The 19,844-nt window shown below is 36.1% G+C and overlaps 2 protein-coding genes and 1 long non-coding RNA gene across 3 annotated transcripts; 1 reads left to right on the top strand and 2 right to left on the bottom strand.

Moving 5' to 3' along the window:
- Positions 1–949: 949 nt before the first annotated feature.
- On the top strand, positions 950–5,894 carry LOC147390030 (SPX domain-containing protein 4-like). Its single transcript, XM_086418155.1, has 3 exons — positions 950–1,483; positions 4,893–5,058; positions 5,166–5,894. Exons 1-3 carry the CDS (start codon positions 1,154–1,156, stop codon positions 5,651–5,653), a joined length of 984 nt encoding a protein of 327 aa, XP_086274281.1. The 5' UTR covers positions 950–1,153; the 3' UTR covers positions 5,654–5,894.
- Positions 5,895–11,396: 5,502 nt separating this feature from the next.
- Positions 11,397–13,439, bottom strand: LOC147390029 (uncharacterized). Its single transcript, XR_015170814.1, has 3 exons — positions 12,914–13,439; positions 12,444–12,790; positions 11,397–11,602 (listed from the first exon to the last, which is right to left on the bottom strand). It is a non-coding gene; the product is annotated as an uncharacterized LOC147390029 (long non-coding RNA).
- A 1,835-nt stretch (positions 13,440–15,274) lies between these two features.
- Positions 15,275–16,305, bottom strand: LOC147390028 (uncharacterized). Its single transcript, XM_086419538.1, has one exon. The coding sequence runs from the start codon at positions 16,136–16,138 to the stop codon at positions 15,518–15,520; it is 621 nt and encodes a 206-aa protein (XP_086275664.1). The 5' UTR covers positions 16,139–16,305; the 3' UTR covers positions 15,275–15,517.
- Between the last annotated feature and the right edge of the window lie 3,539 nt (positions 16,306–19,844).

The raw sequence follows: 19,844 nt of genomic DNA, 5'->3' as shown, positions 1-19,844 counted from the left end.
ATAACGCAATACTCCTTACAAGCGCTTGTTCTTGTAAAAAATTTGAAAATTTTTATGTTTTTTAAATGTGTGTATCTCTTTGCTTGTTCATCCGGTCGATTCATATCATATATCCACTCGTCCATATGGACGCTATTTACGTCTCTATATTCCCGATTTTTCTTTCTGAGATCGACAATCTTCCCAAAAAATATTATTTCCATGAAAATATCTTTTTTTTTATTTTATACGGGATATTAATGCATTTAAATGGTCATATCTCATTACTCGTTTGTCAAAGTAATCGGTTACGAGTCAATAAAACACAATAAAAATGTCAAACTCAAACAATAAAAAGTGGTGAGCTCAACAATAATGAAGGACCATTAAAAAATAAAAAGCTTACTAAATGTACCATCAAGCTATCATCCAAAATTCAAGGACTATTTTAAAAGAAATCCCTCTATTAGGTCTTTTAAAAGTAATTTTCCCAAAAGTTAATGTTTAATCTATGGTTTTAAATCTCATTTGAGATTGAGATGAGTTGTCTTGATCTTGTGTGTATATATATATACACCATCTCACAAGATAAATGAGATGTCTCGAACAATATTTTGAAATCTCAATTGAGTTAGTAAAACTCGATTGAGTCAACAAGGATTTTGATTAAAATAATTAATTTTTTTAGAATTTAAATATTTATTATATAAATAAAACATGAATTTTATGACTAAACATATTCTAATCTACCTTATTTTATGAAAAAATCATAATTATTTTAATTTAAATATATATGTTAATCAAATCATTACTATAAACATAAACAAAGTTAAAAGATGTCTCGAAGAAACGAGTGGACTCGTCCGAGACAACTCGTTCTCTTGGACGAGATGAGACAACTCCATCCCAATCTTTCAATTGATTTCCTTTTAGGTCCCAATTCTCATCTTTTAACTCCAAAGCTATCTTTTCTTTTCTACCTGTCCACACTCCATACACACGCACACACACCCCTCGAAGACTTCGCCTCCCTTTGTTCCTACCCGAATTCCGCCATGTATGTAAATATTATTGTTGGCCGCTACTCTCTGTTTCTCCATTGAGTCCAGCCCCCAAACTAAACCAACGGAGTTGAATCAAATCTGTAGCATCTCTTCCTTCAAAGATTGCAGACATGAAATTTGGAAAGGAATTTCGGACACACTTGGAAGAAACTCTACCCGAATGGAGGGAAAAGTTCCTTTGTTACAAGCCTTTGAAGAAGCTACTCAAACACCTCCCCTCCAACCATGCTGATGCTGATGCTGATGCTGATGTGGATGCGGATGCGGATGCCTATGCCGATGCTGATGCTGATGCTTCTCCCTATTTTCTTGTACATCAGCCGATAAGCAGACCCTGGATTGGACTCCAGGACTGGTTTGTCAGGATTCTCAACGAAGAACTCGAAAAGTTCAATGATTTTTATGTCGACAAAGAGGAAGACTTTGTCATCCGTTTGCAGGTTTTTTTTTTTTTTTTTTTTTTAATTATTTTACTCCTATGGATAATAATGGGTATGATATTATTTTTTATATATATATTTTTTCTAATTATTATATGTAGTTTCATCAAATAGATCGGTTATAAACAGTATTTATTAATGAATCTTATATGTAGTATCATCCTGAAATGAGCAAATCTTTTTCCATGATTTAGGTTTTTTTTTTTTTTTTTTGCTATTATCTAAGGTTGCAATTTCTACAGTTGTATTTTTTTTATTCTCCGCTAATTATATTTGGATAAGGGGCATTTCAATCTTTTTTGAAAACCCAATCCAGGTATACCGTTGCAATTGAATTTGGTGGTATGGTATAATATTTCTGACCATGCCAATCTTATTCAACGAGTTGAATCCTTGGTGAAATCTTTTGAGGGCATATCATCTGTGGTTGTGATTACAATTAGGGGATGTGAGTCAGCTCTTTGGAATGTGTTGTCGATCACAACAAGTTAAAACTTTGATTTTGAAACAAGTAGTCCAGGTCTTATGTGATATGGTCCAGTCTTCTCTTCTGATTTGTGATGCCTAAACCTCGGATATTATGTAGGTGCTCAAGTCCTGGGTACTGTTGTGGTTCTGTTATTCAGACAACAACAATATATATATATATATATATATATATATATATATATATATATATATATATATATATATTATGTGGTTAAATGGGTGTCAGTTTCTGTACCATCTGTCTACTGTTAGTGAAGGAGTTTTAATCAAAGTAGAACTTTTACTATTTTTAGAAAGTTTACTTCTTCATTCCAGCACAGTTCTACTGCTTATTTCCATTGAGGCACCGCTGTGGTGCTTGCCAAAGGGACTCTAACAGTGAAGTCAATAAATTACAGATTAATGAGTTGGTTGATCAAAGCTTTGAGTTCACCATATCCTCTTTTGGTGCTTTCAAAGAATTTAACAATTCTAATACATTTTCCCACCAGAAGTTCCAACATTGCTCAATGGAACTCCAACATCAGAGCAATTGTGTAGAGGAACTTTGACCCAGTCCTGTTCCAACACAATTTGAACAAGTTAAAAGCTGTCCACTGCTTAGGAATTCAAATTGGGATCTGCATTCGTTTCCAACACTTTGATCACTGCATATGTTAAGTTCGACGACTTGGGTTCAGAGGAAACAGTGTTTTATGGGATTTCAATTGGTTTCAAAAGATTCAAATTTGACCCTAAAATGTGTGTTTACAATTCTCCAACAGACATTTTTGAAAATGGAGAGGGTATCCTCTTTTTATAGCTTTAGGTTGGCAGTTATGAATGAGGGCCATTATGCCCTGATTTGAAACTCTCTCCCTATCATTGCATTGTGTAACTGTCATTACTTGTCTTTCATATCATAATTTCCAAGTATTCCCTTGGTTTTGGAACCAGTTATCACAGTAGTGGGCCACATGGTGTCAAAGCAATTGAACTTAATTGATGAGGCAACGGCAGTGCCGTGTATGCATCTCGGTGTCATAGCAATTGAACTTAATTGATGAGGCAACAGCAATGCCGTGTTATGCATCTCCAAAGCACTTGGACTGGAGTCATCACAAGTGAAACCCCAACTGATGTTGAGACGTCAAAGCCCATCAAAGCAGATAGCCAACTTTCTCTTTTTACTGTTTTAGATAGTTTGATGCGTGGAGGGTCTTTTTTCAAGAATTTGTTGCCACACACTGACTGGAAATGAGGCTTACAGTAGCTTAAGGGGTGGTGCTCTTTGGGGATGGTGTGGCCACGAGCAGGTTGGTCATGGTTGATGGCATTGAGATTGTCATAAAATAAGAGGCATTGTGCAAATGGATTTACTCTCTCTATGGTCGCATTGCCCGTGATACAAGGTTTGATTCGTCACGAAGTAAATATGCACATTGATGTCGGAGGTGTTGATGGCTTTAAGCATCTGACTGATGTAAAGGGAGATTGGCATGGGAGAAAAAGGTGCACATGGTTGAACACCCAAACTTTAACATTGAACGGTTATGTTAGTGTTCAAGCAGACTTTGATTGCAAGGGTCCTGTTGATACTGATAATGCAAACCTCAAACATGTCGAGCTAGTGGAGCTGGAAGAGTTATTGTTTCTACATTCTAGAATAGAGTTAGAATTTTTTTTTCAATCCTGAAAATAAAAGTGAGTTTTATTCAGGAGACATTTTTTTTTTTTGTTGAAAAATGTCGAGTGATTGTTTTGAATAGTTGAACACTTTTGTCCTATTTGGGAATGTTGTCAGATTCTTCTTCAAAAGAAACTGAGAAGTGCTACAGACTAGATTGGCCTTTGGCAACCATACTGCATAAGTATTGTGCTGTGTGTAGAAGCTGAGGGTTATTACTTTGAAACCTTGAGAAGTAAGAGACATGTTCTGGAAGCTGTTAAAATTACTTATTTTACACCAAGGGAAAGTGGATAATTCTGGTATTATTTACTGCCTTAACTATATCACATCATGGATATGTATATACATTTTTTTTTACTTATTTTGGACTAAATCATAAATCATACTAAACAAAATCTTCTCACTCATCAATCTTTTGATACTTAATCTTTTTGGCCATTTTTTATTATGTTCTTTGGATGAAGATTGTAATAAACTCATAAATTCAGTGGCCAAAGTTCCATCTTTTCATGAATTGCTAAAATATTGGTGGGATCCGTCCAATTGTAGTTCACAATTCCTTAGTGCATGCACAGCACCTGTGGGTTGAACTGTAACGTTAGTTTGTCTATCTTGACCGAATTATTCCTTTGTTACCTTTATTATGTATTAGTCTGAGCTAGTGAATTCATGGTAATTGTATCATGGTTTTATATCTTGTCCAAGACCGAGATGACTTGTGTGTATCATCTTGGCATCACGGTATCTCAGTCTTCACACCATCTTGTGAGATAGATGAGATGACTCGGATGATATTTTGAAAATCTTGGACAAGTCAGTAAAACTCGGCTGAGTCAACAGGGATTTTGATTAAAATAATTGTATTTTTTAGAATTTAAATACTTAATATATAAATAAAATATGATTTTATGACTAAACATCTTCTAATCCCCCTTATTTTATTAAAAAAATTAGAATTATTCTCGTTTAAATATATATAAATAAGTCATTGTAAACCGAGTTAAAAGGTTTATCCCATCCGAGACAACTCAGTTTCATCCATGGATGAGACGAGACATCAAAACGAGTTTTGAAACCATGAATTGTATTGCACTCAAGTCATTCCTCTATTTCTTTATTATGAGTTAGTCTGAACTAGTGAATTTGTGGTAATTGTGTTGCACTCAAGTCGTTCTCTTTGCATTAGCATTCAAGCCATCACCCTTTGTGTTTCTGTGGCTCTTCACTAAGGCTTTACTGCACTTGTGTCAGGAGCTCAAGGAAAGAATTGAGAAAGTGAAGCAGAAGAGCCAAAAAAGTGGAATTTTCACATCGGAGAGTGAGTTCAGTGAGGAGATGTTGGACATTCGTAAGGACTTTGTCAGTATTCATGGGGAGATGGTACTACTAAAAAATTATAGCTCCCTGAACTTTGCAGGTAATGCACTTCCTTCCCAAATTTCTTCTTCCTCTAATCAGTGTTTGTGAGCTATGGACTATGGGTAGTTGCTGAAACCTTGCTTCTTTTTTATTGTGGTTAACTAGGACTAGTGAAAATTTTGAAGAAGTATGATAAGAGAACTGGGGGACTATTGCGTCTACCATTCACACAGCGTGCACTTCACCAACCCTTCTTCACCACAGAACCTCTCACAAGGCTTGTCCGTGAGTGTGAAGCAAATCTTGAGCACCTCTTCCCACTGGAAGCAGAGGTCATTGAGTCAACTCCACCACCCCCTGAAAGGGATCAGACGAACCCACCACCTAGTGACATATTGATTATGCCATCAGAAGGCTCACCATCTATCGGGGAAGTTAGTATGGATATATATCGTAGCACCCTGGCTGCAATGAGAACCATACAAGGCCTCCGAAAGGCAAGCTCTACCTACAATCCTTTGTCATTTGCATCCTTCTATCAGAACCAGGACGACAGTAGTGTCGGTGCTGTAACAGCCGAAAATTCGGCTTCCAACTCACCAGCAGCCACCTTGCAGGATGATGGGGAAGAGGATGCCCATTCCACTGAATAGAAGTGAAGTGGTCTTCTGGACATGTTGGGCAGGCAAGGAATGAGAGTGTATGTATTATAATAAACTTTGGACTTCCAAGAGTTGTCTATGGAGAGGTCAAAACACATATACTTAATAACCTTCTAACTCATAAGTGGACATTTTTAACTTTGATCCATATACATATATGATTGATGAATGTCGCATACCTCTCCCAGAATGGGTAGCAAGGAAATATGATTGGTGGTTTGTTGATGGTGCAGTGTGTCTCGTTCTATGTTTTAGTATAAAATGGTTGGGTTCTTGGTAGTCAATAGAAATTTTCATTTTAAGAATAAGATGTCTAACCTAGGTTTCACAACTGGATGATGCTCTTGGGTTGGTGGTGATATATACATTGTTAATAATTTATTATGGTGATGGGTACATTGTTAATATACATAGAAGTGTGTTAAAATAGATAACAATGAATAGTAATGATAGTATTGAAATGAAATGAATTTGGCATGTATTGTAGATCATTGTATCTTTGTTCTTTATGTTCGTTATTGTTTATTATAAAATCAGTGAAATAAATAAGAAATTGCACTAAAATGTTCAAAATTAGGAGTATATCATGCTCCATTGTTATTTATTGTCGGAAGTTGGGAGTATATCCTTTTGCAATGAATATGATTAGAGGATCCCAAATGGAACTTCAAAATTCTCTCTTGTTTCTACCATTCCCCAAATTGAAATTTCCATTCCCTCTCCTTTAAAGTTGATACTGTATAGATATATAAATATTATCATATGATCTGTATATCATGTAATGGGAGCACTGAGAGGCCCTAAAGAAAAATTTTCAATACTTGGGTTAGAAGTTTTGGAATTGGCTGATTTTTTGTGAAGATCTCTATGGTGAGGAGATCATCCTCACAACAAAAAAAACAACCAACTCTGAAACTTATAAAACCCCAGTTTACAAGTTGAGGAATCATGCAATGTCATTTATTTGTAAATCTCTCTTGATGGTGTAACACATTTCAATGGGCTGATTTTTTTTGTGAGAATGATCTCTTCACCATAGAAATCATTCTCACAAAAAATCAGCTCATTCAGAAACTTCATATATTAAAGTATGTTTGACACAATGTTTATCTCTCTTTAGGACTTCTGAATGCTTCCCATCATATAAATATTGATAGATAGGAAAGAGAATAGCAAACGGTCCATCTGCTGGCTGGCTGCTGGTTTACTTTTACTGATAGACAGGAGAACATTTTATCTTGTGGGTATCGAGTATTGCAGCCATTTTATTTCTGTTACAGTAGAGAGGTTTTTCATTTAATTTAATTATTATTAGTTTTATATCATCTCTAAGCCCTACTACTACTGCTACTTCTACCCGTGATTTCCCAATATTCAGAAACAGTGGCACTTCCTCTTGAAGCAGATCCATATTATCCCTGAAATTTCTCTCTCACCAGCAATTCATGACAATACGCCTTTGGAGCTCATTACCAAATCTGGGTCTGATTTGTTATTTGCCTCCATTGGAAGCTCCTCTCAACCCAGTTACACCCAAAGCTTTTCCGGTTTGGCTTATAATGCATCCCTCACAGGTCGTTTATGGAATGATAGGAGTGACATGGATGGAGCAGAGCCAGGAAGTAGGAACGACTTTGATAGGAGAGAAGATAGTGACTGGTTCATTGTCTTACAAGGGCTTCTCCATTCCTTATATAGCATGCAGAACCCCAAACAAGTCTCAACTTTCATGTAATTGGGTATTACATGCATCAATGAATTAATTTGTTTTGATGGGTTGTGATAGAATGTCAAGAACCGGGAAAAAAGAAAAATGGAAGCAGAGAACAGATGACGGTTATGATCATGTGTGTCTAACTCTAACTCTAACTCTGATTGTGTCTGTCAGTTTCAGGACAGCATAAAATAATTAGTGACCATGGTCCAGACTACTCATGTAATAAACATTACTCACATTCCTCAAAAATTAACTTTGCAACAATTCTTCTCTGTAAAATTGAAGGGTGGATTTGTGAGAAGGTTAGATCCTTTCCCGAATCAATAGATGAATGAGATGGAATTAGAGCACTTGCCTTATTAGTGGGTGATATTTCTTTCTAAGGTATTTTGACTCCATACACATAATGTGAAAGGAACAGAGCTTTTCTAGTTGGACATGGGTGCAATCTCTTCCATGCAATGGGAATGAGCTAGCATTCAACTTGACGATTGAAGACCAGGGCTCCTAGAATGGAAAAGGATTCTATAAGATATGAGGATACATATGCCCCATACTCTTTGCGCTTTGTTAAGGTGGTGTGAACAATTCAAATCTAAAACCAAGCATTTCTATTTGGTCTTTAGTTTTGAACATGTTAATTGCATCCAATTTATCATTCAGGTTAAAACACCCTACAATTCTTAATTTTCTAGTCACAACTAAAGCAAATGCCGAGTAATCTTTTTGGATAGCCATTTTGAGCTAAGCATTTTTCATGCAATGGTGTATAAATGGTTTGTGTGCTGTAGCGATGTTACAAAGTACAAACAGAGTTTGATCTTCAATTCTGCTGTATCCAAGCACCATTTCTTGTAAGATTATTTATAAGAATCAGGTTTTATTTGTAGGAAAATCCCTAGAAGACAAGAAGAATAAGCTTTTGAAATCTTAGGCCATGGTTTCAGAAACCTAAGTGCTGGAAAGAAGCTTTTGGAGCTAGAGCTGGCTTCTGTAAAGAACAGACCCTAAAATCTCTCTTTTATTTTTCAAGATCTCTGATCCTCCTCGCAACCTCGCATCTTTGATTTGTATTTTCTCTTCATCTTTGTTTTTGTTCTTGAATCCTTAAAATAAAAACCCTAACCTTAGATCAGTCAACATGCTTGCTTGCTCTCTCTGAAGAAGAAGAAGAAGAGAAAATAAATAAAGAATGATCGAAACTATTTGGTAAATCAATCTATTCTATCGTGAATCCAGATTAGCATGGAATTTCTATTGAAACCCTAAAACAACCAAATCACTGAGATATGCTCACGACTGTTCCTTCCTCAAATAGAGATTACATTCGAATTTTTTCTCTTTTGCATGTTTGATTCGTTAATCTTTTTGAGAAGTTGAAGGGATTAATGGAATTATTGGTGAAAATTGAGGTATTGGGTTTTGAAAAAAATAGGATCTTTTGTAAGTAATTTGAGTTGGATTTGACCAAAAGTTTCTCTTTAAGAAGAAATCAAGATACTTGCGATTTCCCTCAACCTGGTAAAGATTGTGGTGCCCTTTAATTTCAATTTGGATTCCAGAAAAGAAAATTTCAACCCTCACAGCATCAACTTTCATTGATTATGCTAAATTGCATGGTAGATGTTGAGATATCTTGAATTATTTGATTGGTTGGAGAGTTTTTTGTTGCTTTGCCTTTTAATTATCTTCACATAGTACTTTTTATGTTGTAATCTTGTTTTGGGGAACGAGATGCTTAGCATGTTTGTTGAGAAGCTGATTCACCTCCAAAAGGGTTTGATTTATTTGAATCCTAATCATTCTTGTATTAAAGCCCAACTTTTTCGTTAGTTTTACATTCATTGGTCATAAACTATGTGATATTGTTAAAAGTAGTCATTTAAACAAAGGGAATCATATATAAAAAAGGTATAAGCAAACAAGAAAAAACTGAATAATAGTTTGATTATGAACAACAAAAGTTAATAATAATCTAAATTCAATTGATAATAAGAAATCAAAAGTCCTTCACAAATTCATCATGGCATCGGCATCCCATAATAAATCTCTGGCTTCTTTTCTGTTATTTTATAAATAAGTTCTTTAGGAGTATGTTGTCAGGCCTCAAATCCAGTTTGAAGTTTTTTATTTTTATTTTTTTTAGTTACTTATTTGCTTTGTGAATTTATGGACTAGATTTCTAGGCATTTTTAGAGATAAGTTGTTTCAGCAATTTTTTTACTTGCTAGGATTTCTTAGAATCTTAGGATTTTGTAAGTTTATATTTTGAAATTAAGTTTATATGAACTAGAGTTGTTTTGTTTATGATGTTCTACTCACATGCATTCTACTAGTTCAAGATAAATTTGAATTTGTTTCGTGAATCATTTTGCAAATATTTTTCAGAGAAAGTCACTTTTGCACGTAAGAAATTTTGGGAGTAAGACCCACCCATATGATGTGAAACATGTACAAACTACTGAGATCTTAATGGAAATGTTGTGCTGATAAGTCCTAACTGTGAAGGGAGACAACAAACAAGTACTAGGTGGTGAAGATGGCCATCAAGGTAGAGAAATTGAGAATTCTAGCGATCTCTCTAGTCCCCAACAGCATTAGAGGCAGTATTTTGTTCATGGAAAGCTTTTGCACAACGGCCCAGATACAGTGGAGGAACTCTTGGAGAGGCACTTAGTGAAGAAAGAGAAGAGCTACAACTTTTATGAAGCAGAGCTCTCCACACGTCGACACCTCACCAGCAACCATCAAGAGGCTCTGAGTCTCTATCGAGACATCATCAGAGCCACGCGCTTCTCCGCCTGGCCCAATGCATGCGGCCTCTTGTGGAGAGATGTCCTCAGAGATAATGCTTGACAACAATTCGAAGAAGCGTGGTTCAAAAAAGACCTAGAAATTGTCACCAAGTTGCTCATCGGTGGCAGGAACGCCGTGCAATCTGCCCTAGACAAGCATGTCGAGAAGCACAAACAACATATGGCACAGGAGCAAAGTGATCGAGATTGTCGATGAGCCGGGACTAGGTGTAATTGAACCATGGGTTCAAATACTGTGGAGGTATGTTGTTTGAGATCTTTGTAAGAAGAGAAAAAAGGATTGAGTATTGGGGTCTGAAATTCATGCAATCGCTTTTAATTCAAAAATTAGCGTTTGATCACAGCTGAACCCATTTTTTGGGGAATTCAAATGTTTTCTAATTTGGTGATCTTTAGTTATGTTTTTGGAGGCAGAAATGGTAAAGTTCCTTTTTCACTCCACAAGGATTAAATTCAAATGAATGTTCATTCTTTTTCTCTGGAACGAAGATATATTTCTAACCTCTCGATGACTAGCGATCAAGTGAGACACTAAAATTGTGCATGAATCTCAACGACCTGAACATTGGCAACTGATGGAAGAAGGAACTACAGAACCACCTAGAATCTCTCATTTCAAATAAATCCAAATTATTCAATGAATTTCAAATAGCTTGAAAGAAAGGGAGGGGGGGGGGGGGGGGGGGCCTAACTATCACAATAAAAAAAATAAAGTCGGCCTTTAATTTGAGAAATCGAAATCATTAACTTGAATCATTACTTCTGATCAACTTTTGATATTGTTAGTAATGTCAGGACAGACAAATGTTGGAAATGATGATCATGACTAATCAAATCATCCAACGACTACACCCCTACAAGTGGGAGTATAAAACTGTAAATAGGAAATATCAGCCGAATGAAACTCTGTCCAAATATTTCAAATCTTTTGCAAGTTGTTGCGGTTTTTTTAATGGTTTCAGCATCCAATCGAATTGTTAAAAGTGAACCACTTAATAATAAATTAAATTGGTATCAAGGCAGAAGAAACTACCATCAAATGACATCCACAAGCAAATTGGACCTCTATATTGCTGTATTTTTTTTCTCTAAAATATTATTTAGTTTTACATTTGAATTGAGTACCACAATAATACATCAGTAACATACATTGTATTGTAACAATAAAGAGAAACTAGTTTTTATTGCTCCAGAGGGGAAAAAGGATGATTGTCTGTCAACCTGAATGCTGATTAGAAGAGAGACATCAGTTTATCAAAATTGAAGGCACAAAGGCAACAAATCCACACATGTTACATTGTAAATCTGTAACATGAACTAGGTGGAGAGCTCTGGTTGACATTTGAACAACTTCTGTTACAAAATACATAGGTATTAAACTTGCCTAAGGAAGCTCATCTTAACAACCTGCCAAAAGAAAATGATATAATTAAGAGGATGAAACATCATAGGACGTGGTGCAGTAAAATATTTTTAACAGAAAAGAAAAAGAAATCTTTCGTTACACGAAAAGTGGTTTGAGAGAAGAAACAGGAAAGGTAGTCAATAGGCCAAGTCACCATGGTCTCAACATGGAAAACAGAAGAAATTCCACGACTCCAGTAGCTACAAGAAAAGTTGCATCAAACAAGGGTAAAAAAAAAAAAAAACTTCCAGCTATCGTCTTGTTATGGAATGAGTCAAAAATCCACTTTGGGCTACTTATCACAAGCATATTGGGGGAGGCTTATGCTTTGATGCTCGTCTTAGGGAGATTTTGAAAGAAAGGGCTTGAGGCTTTCAAGGAATGTCCTTTTTTGTCAGTCTTTCACGCCTTATTCAAAAAGCTTACACCTTAGGGGACATGCACACTATTTTGGTGCCTTGAGGGGATGGGTCGTATTACTCTTCTACTCTGTTTTTATTGAATCACTACCAAATTCCTTACAATTATATAGTTATCCATCTTATAACATTTAATTAACAGGAAGGCCCTTAACTATCACATTGTCTTGTGGCCCTGATCTCTACAAGTTCCAGTAGATAAAGTTTCAACAAGCACTCTCAAAATGCAATGAATTCTGGTAATACTTTTACAATGACTTTCCAAATGCTAAATCCATAAGATAACTTCACTCTCCCACTCAAAGACATTCACAAAATTGGAGCCTTAGATGGCAAATAAATGAGAGGTGGAATAGCTTCAATAATAGTTAAAGAATACAAATAACCCACCAATGACTACTTCAAATTTTCTCAAGAGAAGTACCTTCTAGTGTGGTAGATTAAAACTTATACTCGTTGTTGACGTGCATCCATTTCGTAGCTGACCACTTATTACCCTTGATCACAGGGCAACCACATGGAATAAAGACAAGAATAAGAATTGAACTCATAAACTTAAATGATATTTGGAGACACAGAATCCTGCTTTTGTTCAATATGAACAAATTATTTGAAGAAAGAGGTTGGCATCTGCTTCAGAAGGATACCCTCCCTAGGTCCAAACTGTTAGATGGTCCTGAGGACTAGTGCAGTGTGAATGTGAATCCTGAATAATTCAGTCCCAGAACCATGGAGGACATCCCCTGTGCCAGAGTGCAATGCATCTCTTAACTGTCAATTGAAAAGTATAAATTATGAAACACAACTCGGTTTCTATCTCAAAACTAAGGCACATGCGTCTGCAGAATTACAACGTGAAAAGTAAGCTTTTAATTGATATGGAACTACACTTACCATGCAAACTTGATGGATCGACAATAGCGTCAGGCGTCATGCTCCAGAACAGCAATGCATTGTCCATCTTCGGCTTAACAGAGAGGCCCTCTTTACCACATTCAGATAACTCATTCCACAACGGTACAGAACTGATATTTCCTTTAGCAATGGGAAAGACTGTCTCTCCTCCTTCAACGTCTGAGCTGTAACAATAGCAGAAAGGGAAAAAGGGAAAAAAATGAGGGGGGAGGATCAAAGTTGGCCTATATTACATGCAGCCTAAAGAAACACTGGATTGCAGGCATAATAGCACTGCACTCCAAGAGAGTGCAACTCTTACAGATACATCAGAAGGGTAGCTATCAGCTGACCTCCGATCTTAGTGTTAAATTCGTCAAGGAAGTAATCATAGTGAGGTTCGTATTTCTGTCCATCTTCATAGTGAAGAATTTGAAGTCCATCCCCATGCTCTGTGAATCAGATCAGTATTGTTGATCAAGGAATAAATGAGATCTATAAAACAAACTCATAATAAGAAGTATGCATGGGAGAAGTACCATTAGAAAAAGTCTAGGTATCCAAAAAAAAAAAAAAAACAACTAGTTTAAGTGTATAACCCACCAATACAACATCTAAACGAACATAAATCAGTTCAAGAATAAAGTTTTTCTACCTGAAAATATCAATTTCAGGCCTTACAGGAAAATATATCTGGCCAATTTTTATGTTACTTCTTCCATTTGATCGTGATAAGAAGAAAAAAATTCTGAGGAACCGGTAGAATAGGAATACCATTGAATGCAACGAAGGTTGTGGTTCTGAAATTAAAACATAAATATGTCGAAGCATAACCAACCAACTTCAGCAAATGAGTATTGTCATCAGGTGTTATAAAGTCATGGTAGAAAGTTGCACTGTATTAGCCACCCTCATAAAAGGAACCATGTGTGGTCCATCATTAGTTTATAATAGGACATCAGCTGCTGATTAGTTAGTTCTAAAGTTCTGTGACAGCCGACTTAGAAAATGTTTAATTTTAACTAGAAATAGGATAATACCAGAAACATTTTCTTAAATGCTTAAGTAAGGACATCGACAAGGTAATAAATAGGACTGTTTGAGAATTCGAGTTAATAAGAGAGTTTCTAGGTCATTCTGTGGACAGTATATGATTTTTGAGCTTATTTCTTCTTGGATGACATTTAGCATTGCTGTCTCCCCTCGCAAGATGGTGGTCACTCTTAATGGAGTGTGAAGAATATAGCCTATTTGGTTTATTTTTAATATGTTCATATGTGAGAATATACTTTACATACTGGTTGTAATGCATTTATAAAGATGTGCCTGTGGAGCTGCTAAGTGATAAGTTAATCTTCCTTTTTTTATTGCGTGTATGTGGTTTGTACTAGCCACCATAATTCATAGGCATTTGTCAAGAAAAAATGCGAATTTTCTTTACCTGTGTTCATTGAATTTTGAAATTGAATTTGAGGTTATTAAAAAGGCTTTTACCCATCCAGAAAAAATATTGTGAGATGTAAAATATTTCAATTACCATACTAAATCTCCTTGTTGGAAAGATGAATGTGCTATTGATTGATTGCTGATTTATCATCTAATTACGTAGGAGAGAGAATAACAATTTGCAATTCCTGAACTCGTGTTTGTGAGGAATGCTATAACATGCTTTTTATCCAATCTCCTCTCTTCTGGTTTGACACCTCTATGTGGAGGGATGCATGCCCATCCATATTTCCATCCGTTGCTTTGAATCATGGTTTTAAATCTCGCCCAAGACTCATCCAATTCATCTCAGTATTGTCAATGAAAGAGACAAATGGACAAGGCATGTCACTCTCCATGACAAACGACATGACTCGAGTGATATTTTGAAAATCTTGGACCGAGTTTATCTCAGCCGAGTCAGGAAAATTCGTCCTAGTCAATTGGGATTTTGTATGTTTTAATTAAAAAGAGTTAATTTTTAAAGATTTAAAGATTTATTATATAAATAAAAATAATAATCTAACTTATTTTATAATAATAAAATTATTTTTATTTTTATATAAATAAATAATTCTAAACCAAGTTAAATGGTTTATCTCATCATATACAAGTTGATGAGTTGTCTCATCTGAGACAACTCGTCCACGAACGAGATGTCAAACTGTGTTTTGAAACCATGTTTTGAACCCAGATCGTGATATTACCACTTACAGACACGGTTAAATGTCAATAATATTCAACCTGAATTGCTAAGTCATTATTGATCCCATGTTAATTAAACCCAGTTAAATCGGTTTCTTAGCCACAGACAATGCTTAAATATTAGGAGTTTAATTAAGCACAGATGCTCAAATGTTTAGAGAAGAGGAGGAATAGGAGAAATGAGGAAAATCTTCTTCATCACAAAACAAAAAAAAAAAAAAAAAAAAAAAATTGTACAAATACAAATCTACCTAATCTGTAACTGTAAATAGAAATTAATTAAATCCTATGAAATAATAATTAACCAACACATTAAGGGAGAATTTATTCGAAATATATATGTATGTCTGTATCGTATGTAATATGTATATGTGGAGGGGAGGGGAGGGGAGGGGAGAAGAGAAATGAAATGAATCAAGTCATCATCATAACTCTGAATTCCTCGAAGCTGAGGACACCATCACTGTTGAGGTCGAAGAGACGAATAATGGCCTTACAATCTTGAATCGTCTTGGACTCACCCAGTCGACTCAACATCATCTTCAAACTCTTTGGGGTTATGTACCCTGATCCCCCCATCTCATACATCCCAAATGCCTCTCTTAGATCCCTCTTCTTCTCCTCCTCGCCATTTGCTTCCATCAATTTTCGGAAATCATCCAAACCCAACAATCCGTCTCCATCCGAGTCTATCAATGCCACCGCATCTTCTGCCTCCGCTAACGACAACTCGCCTCCAATGCCTCTCACGCAACTCTGTAACTCCGCAGCTGAGATTTTTCCATCTCCATCCTCATCGAAGTAGTTGAATACACGTTCCAGTTCACTGATTTGGGGGACGATGGAAAGACTACGCTGCTGCTGCTGCTTGTCTGTCTTCTTGGGGCTTGGGGAAGATAATTTCCTGCTTAATCTCAGAAAGGTAGACTTTGGAGACCAACCTGAACCTGCTGTAGGTCGTCTGCTATTATCATTACTATCATCAGAATCAATATTCTCCAAGGAAGCAGAAGTAGAACTAACTTCACTTTTCATTTCTATTGGGAAGAATAAATTAAACAAGATTGAACTTGTATAATTAGTAGCTAGTAGTTGTATAAGAAAAAAAAAGAAGGTAGGGTAGACAAAAATAATGTTTGGGGTGGTTTGTTCGTTCTTTGTAATAAGCTTTTGAAAGTAGAACAAATTATCAATTAAAGAGAGAACATTGTATTTATATACATATATTCGGTGGGCGGTTTATATTTGCTAGTTGGTTTGCAGCTCTCAAGGTTTTGCGCGTCCTAGAAGCTTCACAAATAGGGTGACGTTCGTGTGGTAATCGATGCGATGATGTGTGGGGCCGCTGGGACCTAACTATGTTGGTTGTGCCGGTCACAGTCATAGTTAAGCTAAGCTAGCAGTGCGAATGGGTCTTCAATTAATCTTCAAACTCCGTGTTTTCGTTAACTCTTTCTTTTTTTAACCATCATCTAGATCATCGTAATAGATTAATAATAATAAATATTTATATTATAATTTAAATGAAATTTTCGGAATGTCCTGTACTTGTGTTGGCTCTGGATGGGGATTAAAGGTCAAAAGTCAAAACTAAAGAAAACGCGTGCAGCTGCCATTACATGGAAGGATCTTGACTACTCCACGTAGCATGTAGTGTGAGATAAGGAATCATCTCTAACTGCGTGCATCTCAGTCTCACCATTGTGACGTGACGTGACGTCAACCGATATTTAGGGATGGATGTTAATGTCGATGATAGGCACACGGAATGAAGTCAAAAGAACAATGGATGAACGTTGAACATATGCGGTTATTATCTACGTTTCTCCTCTTCTCTATTATATGATTTTGATCTCCTACGTCGTATTTTCGTCCCTCGCTTCTATCTACAAGTTTACTTATCCAAAAATAATAATAAGATAGCTTTGAAGGTTCCACCAAAATCATGCAAGAAGGGATTGTTAAACAATCCAAAAACACACACAGAAAAAGAAAAAGACTACTGTTTTATTGATTCTACGTAAAAGCAATTGAATACAAAAGAATGATTTAACCTAAATACAAAGAGACTATATAAAAACACACACAGAAAAAGAAAAAGACTACTGTTTTATTGATTCTACGTAAAAGCAATTGAATACAAAAGAATGATTTAACCTAAATACAAAGAGACTATATATATGTTAAGTCAAAGAAAATTGAAAAGACTATTCTACCCTTAATAAACAATAAATAAAAAATAACCCTATATTTCTTTACATCTCCCCTCAAACTCACGATGCGGCAACTACAAGCATCGAGAGTTTGCCAACTAGAAAACGAAAACGAGAAATAGAATGCGACTTGGTAAAGAAATCTGCAAGCTGCAAAGAAGAAGAAACAAATGGCAAAGTAATGGTGCCATGCTTGAGATGATGACGAGTGAGGCGACAATCGATCTCAATGTGTTTAGTTCATTCATGAAAAATCGAGTTGTGAGCAATCTGAATAGAACTCTGGTTGTCACAATACATAGGAGTGGGATGGGAAAGAGAAACTCCCATATCTGCAAGTAACCAACGTAACCAAACAATCTCTTTGGTAGTAGATGCCATAGCACGGTATTCTACTTTGGTTGAAGATTGAGAAACAATAGATTATTTCTTATTTTTCCACGAAATAAAAGAATCATCTAAAAAGATACATAAACCAGTAACAGACTTGCGATCTGTGGGATCGCTGCCATGATCAGCATCAGAGTATGCACGCAATTCAAGGGAAGAGGTGGATGAAAGTAAAAGACTCTGAAAGATTGTACCCCGAAGATATCGCAAAATACGAAGAACAGCTGCCCAATGAACTGTAGTAGGAGAAGCAACAAACTGAATAACAACATGAACAACATATGCAATATCTGGACGAGTAATAGTGAGATATACCAAGCTCCCAACAATAGTACGGTATAAAGTAGGATCTGACAAAGGTAAACCATCAGAAAAAGAATACTTTGCGTTAACCTCAATGGGAGTATCAACAGTCTTATTATCCGTAAGTCTAGCCCGCTCAAGAATATCTGCAACATATTTCAACTGAGAAAGAAGATAACCTCTGGGTGAGCAAGCTACCTCAATACCCAAGAAATATCGTAGAGAACCCAAATCTTTCATTTCAAACTGTCTAGCTAACTCTGTCTTCAAAACTGAAATACCATCAATATCATCACCAGTAATATCATGTCATCAACATATAAAGACAGAATGATACGACCTGCATCAGTGCACTTAACAAAAAGAGCAGAATCATGACTACTAGAAGTAAATCCAAGGGAAGAGATCACAACAGAAAATTTCTCAAACCAAGCACGAGGTGTTTGTTTGAGACCATATAATGCTTTCTTGAGCTTGCAAACAAACCCAGAATCATGTGGAACACCAGGAGGGGGCGCCATATAAACTTCTTCTTGAAGATCTCTATTCAAGAAGACATTTTTAACATCAAGTTGAGAGATATGCCACTGACGAACTGAAGCTACTGCAATAAGAGTACGAATAGTAGTCATTTTTGCAACAGGAGCAAATGTCTCCTCATAATCCATACCATACTGTTGAGAGTACCCTTTTGCAACCAACCTAGCTTTGTATCGCGCAATAGATCCATCACAATTAGTCTTGATCTTATATACCCAACGACAACCAATAACACTCTTACCAAGAGGTAGAGGAACCAAATCCCAAGTACCTGTCTTATGCAAAGCAGAAAGTTCTTCATCCATAGCTTGTTGCCAAAGAGGATCAATAATTGCCTCTTTATAGGAAGAGGGCTCAGAGAGACAATGAATATAAGCTAAAAAGGAAGTAAAAGATGAAGAATAACAAGAATAAGAAAAATCTGGTAACTTTGTAGACTTACGAGTGCGTATGGATTGACGTAGAGGTGGATCCACAATCTCAGACGGAGCTTGAGAGATCATAGAGAAGAGGAAGCTTCAGGTGTACCGGAGAGCAAAGTGTTAGTACCAGCAGAATGATCAATACAAATTGGTTGTAAAGATAACGGTGTAAGAACATGAGAAGGGGAATTTGAAGTACTAGGAACCTGAGATGACAAACTATCAGAATCTTTAGAAATAGGATCTATACGAATAAGATCAGATCTAGTCAAGTTATGAGTAGTGGATGGAATAGAAAAGTAAGGTATATGCTCGAGAAAAACAACATGACGAGATACATAAAGTTTCTGAGTTATTGGATCAAAACAACGATACCCCTTTTTACCTTCACCATAACCAAGAAAAACACAAATAACAGATCGAGAGGACAACTTGTTGTGTTCTACATGAGGACGAAGAACGAAACAAGTACAACCAAAAACTCTAAAGAAAGAATAATCAGGAGCATACCCATACAACTTTTCGAAAGGAGAAAAACCTGAAGTATGAGAAGATGGAATTGTATTAATCAAACTTACAGCAGTAAGAACAGCTTCACCCCAAAACACACTAGGAACATAAGTAGACAACAAGAGAGAACGAGTAGTTTCAACAATGTGCCTATGTTTTCTTTCAGCAACACTATTTTGCTCAGGAGTATCTATACATGAAGTTTGATGAATAGTTCCATCTAAGGCAAGCAACTCACAAAATTTATCAGAAGTATATTCCCCACCCAAATCACACCTAAAACATTTGATAATAGCAGAATGTTGAGTTTTGACAAGAGCACGGAAGGCTGTGTATATCTCAAAGAATTCAGAACGATGTTTC

This window comes from Akebia trifoliata, chromosome 12, assembly GCF_017979445.1.
Source record: "Akebia trifoliata isolate Shusen 1 chromosome 12, ASM1797944v1, whole genome shotgun sequence".
NCBI classification, from domain to species: Eukaryota; Viridiplantae; Streptophyta; class Magnoliopsida; order Ranunculales; family Lardizabalaceae; genus Akebia; species Akebia trifoliata.
Note: the sequence above shows the minus strand (reverse complement) of the source record. Positions and strands in the feature narration are given on the sequence as shown.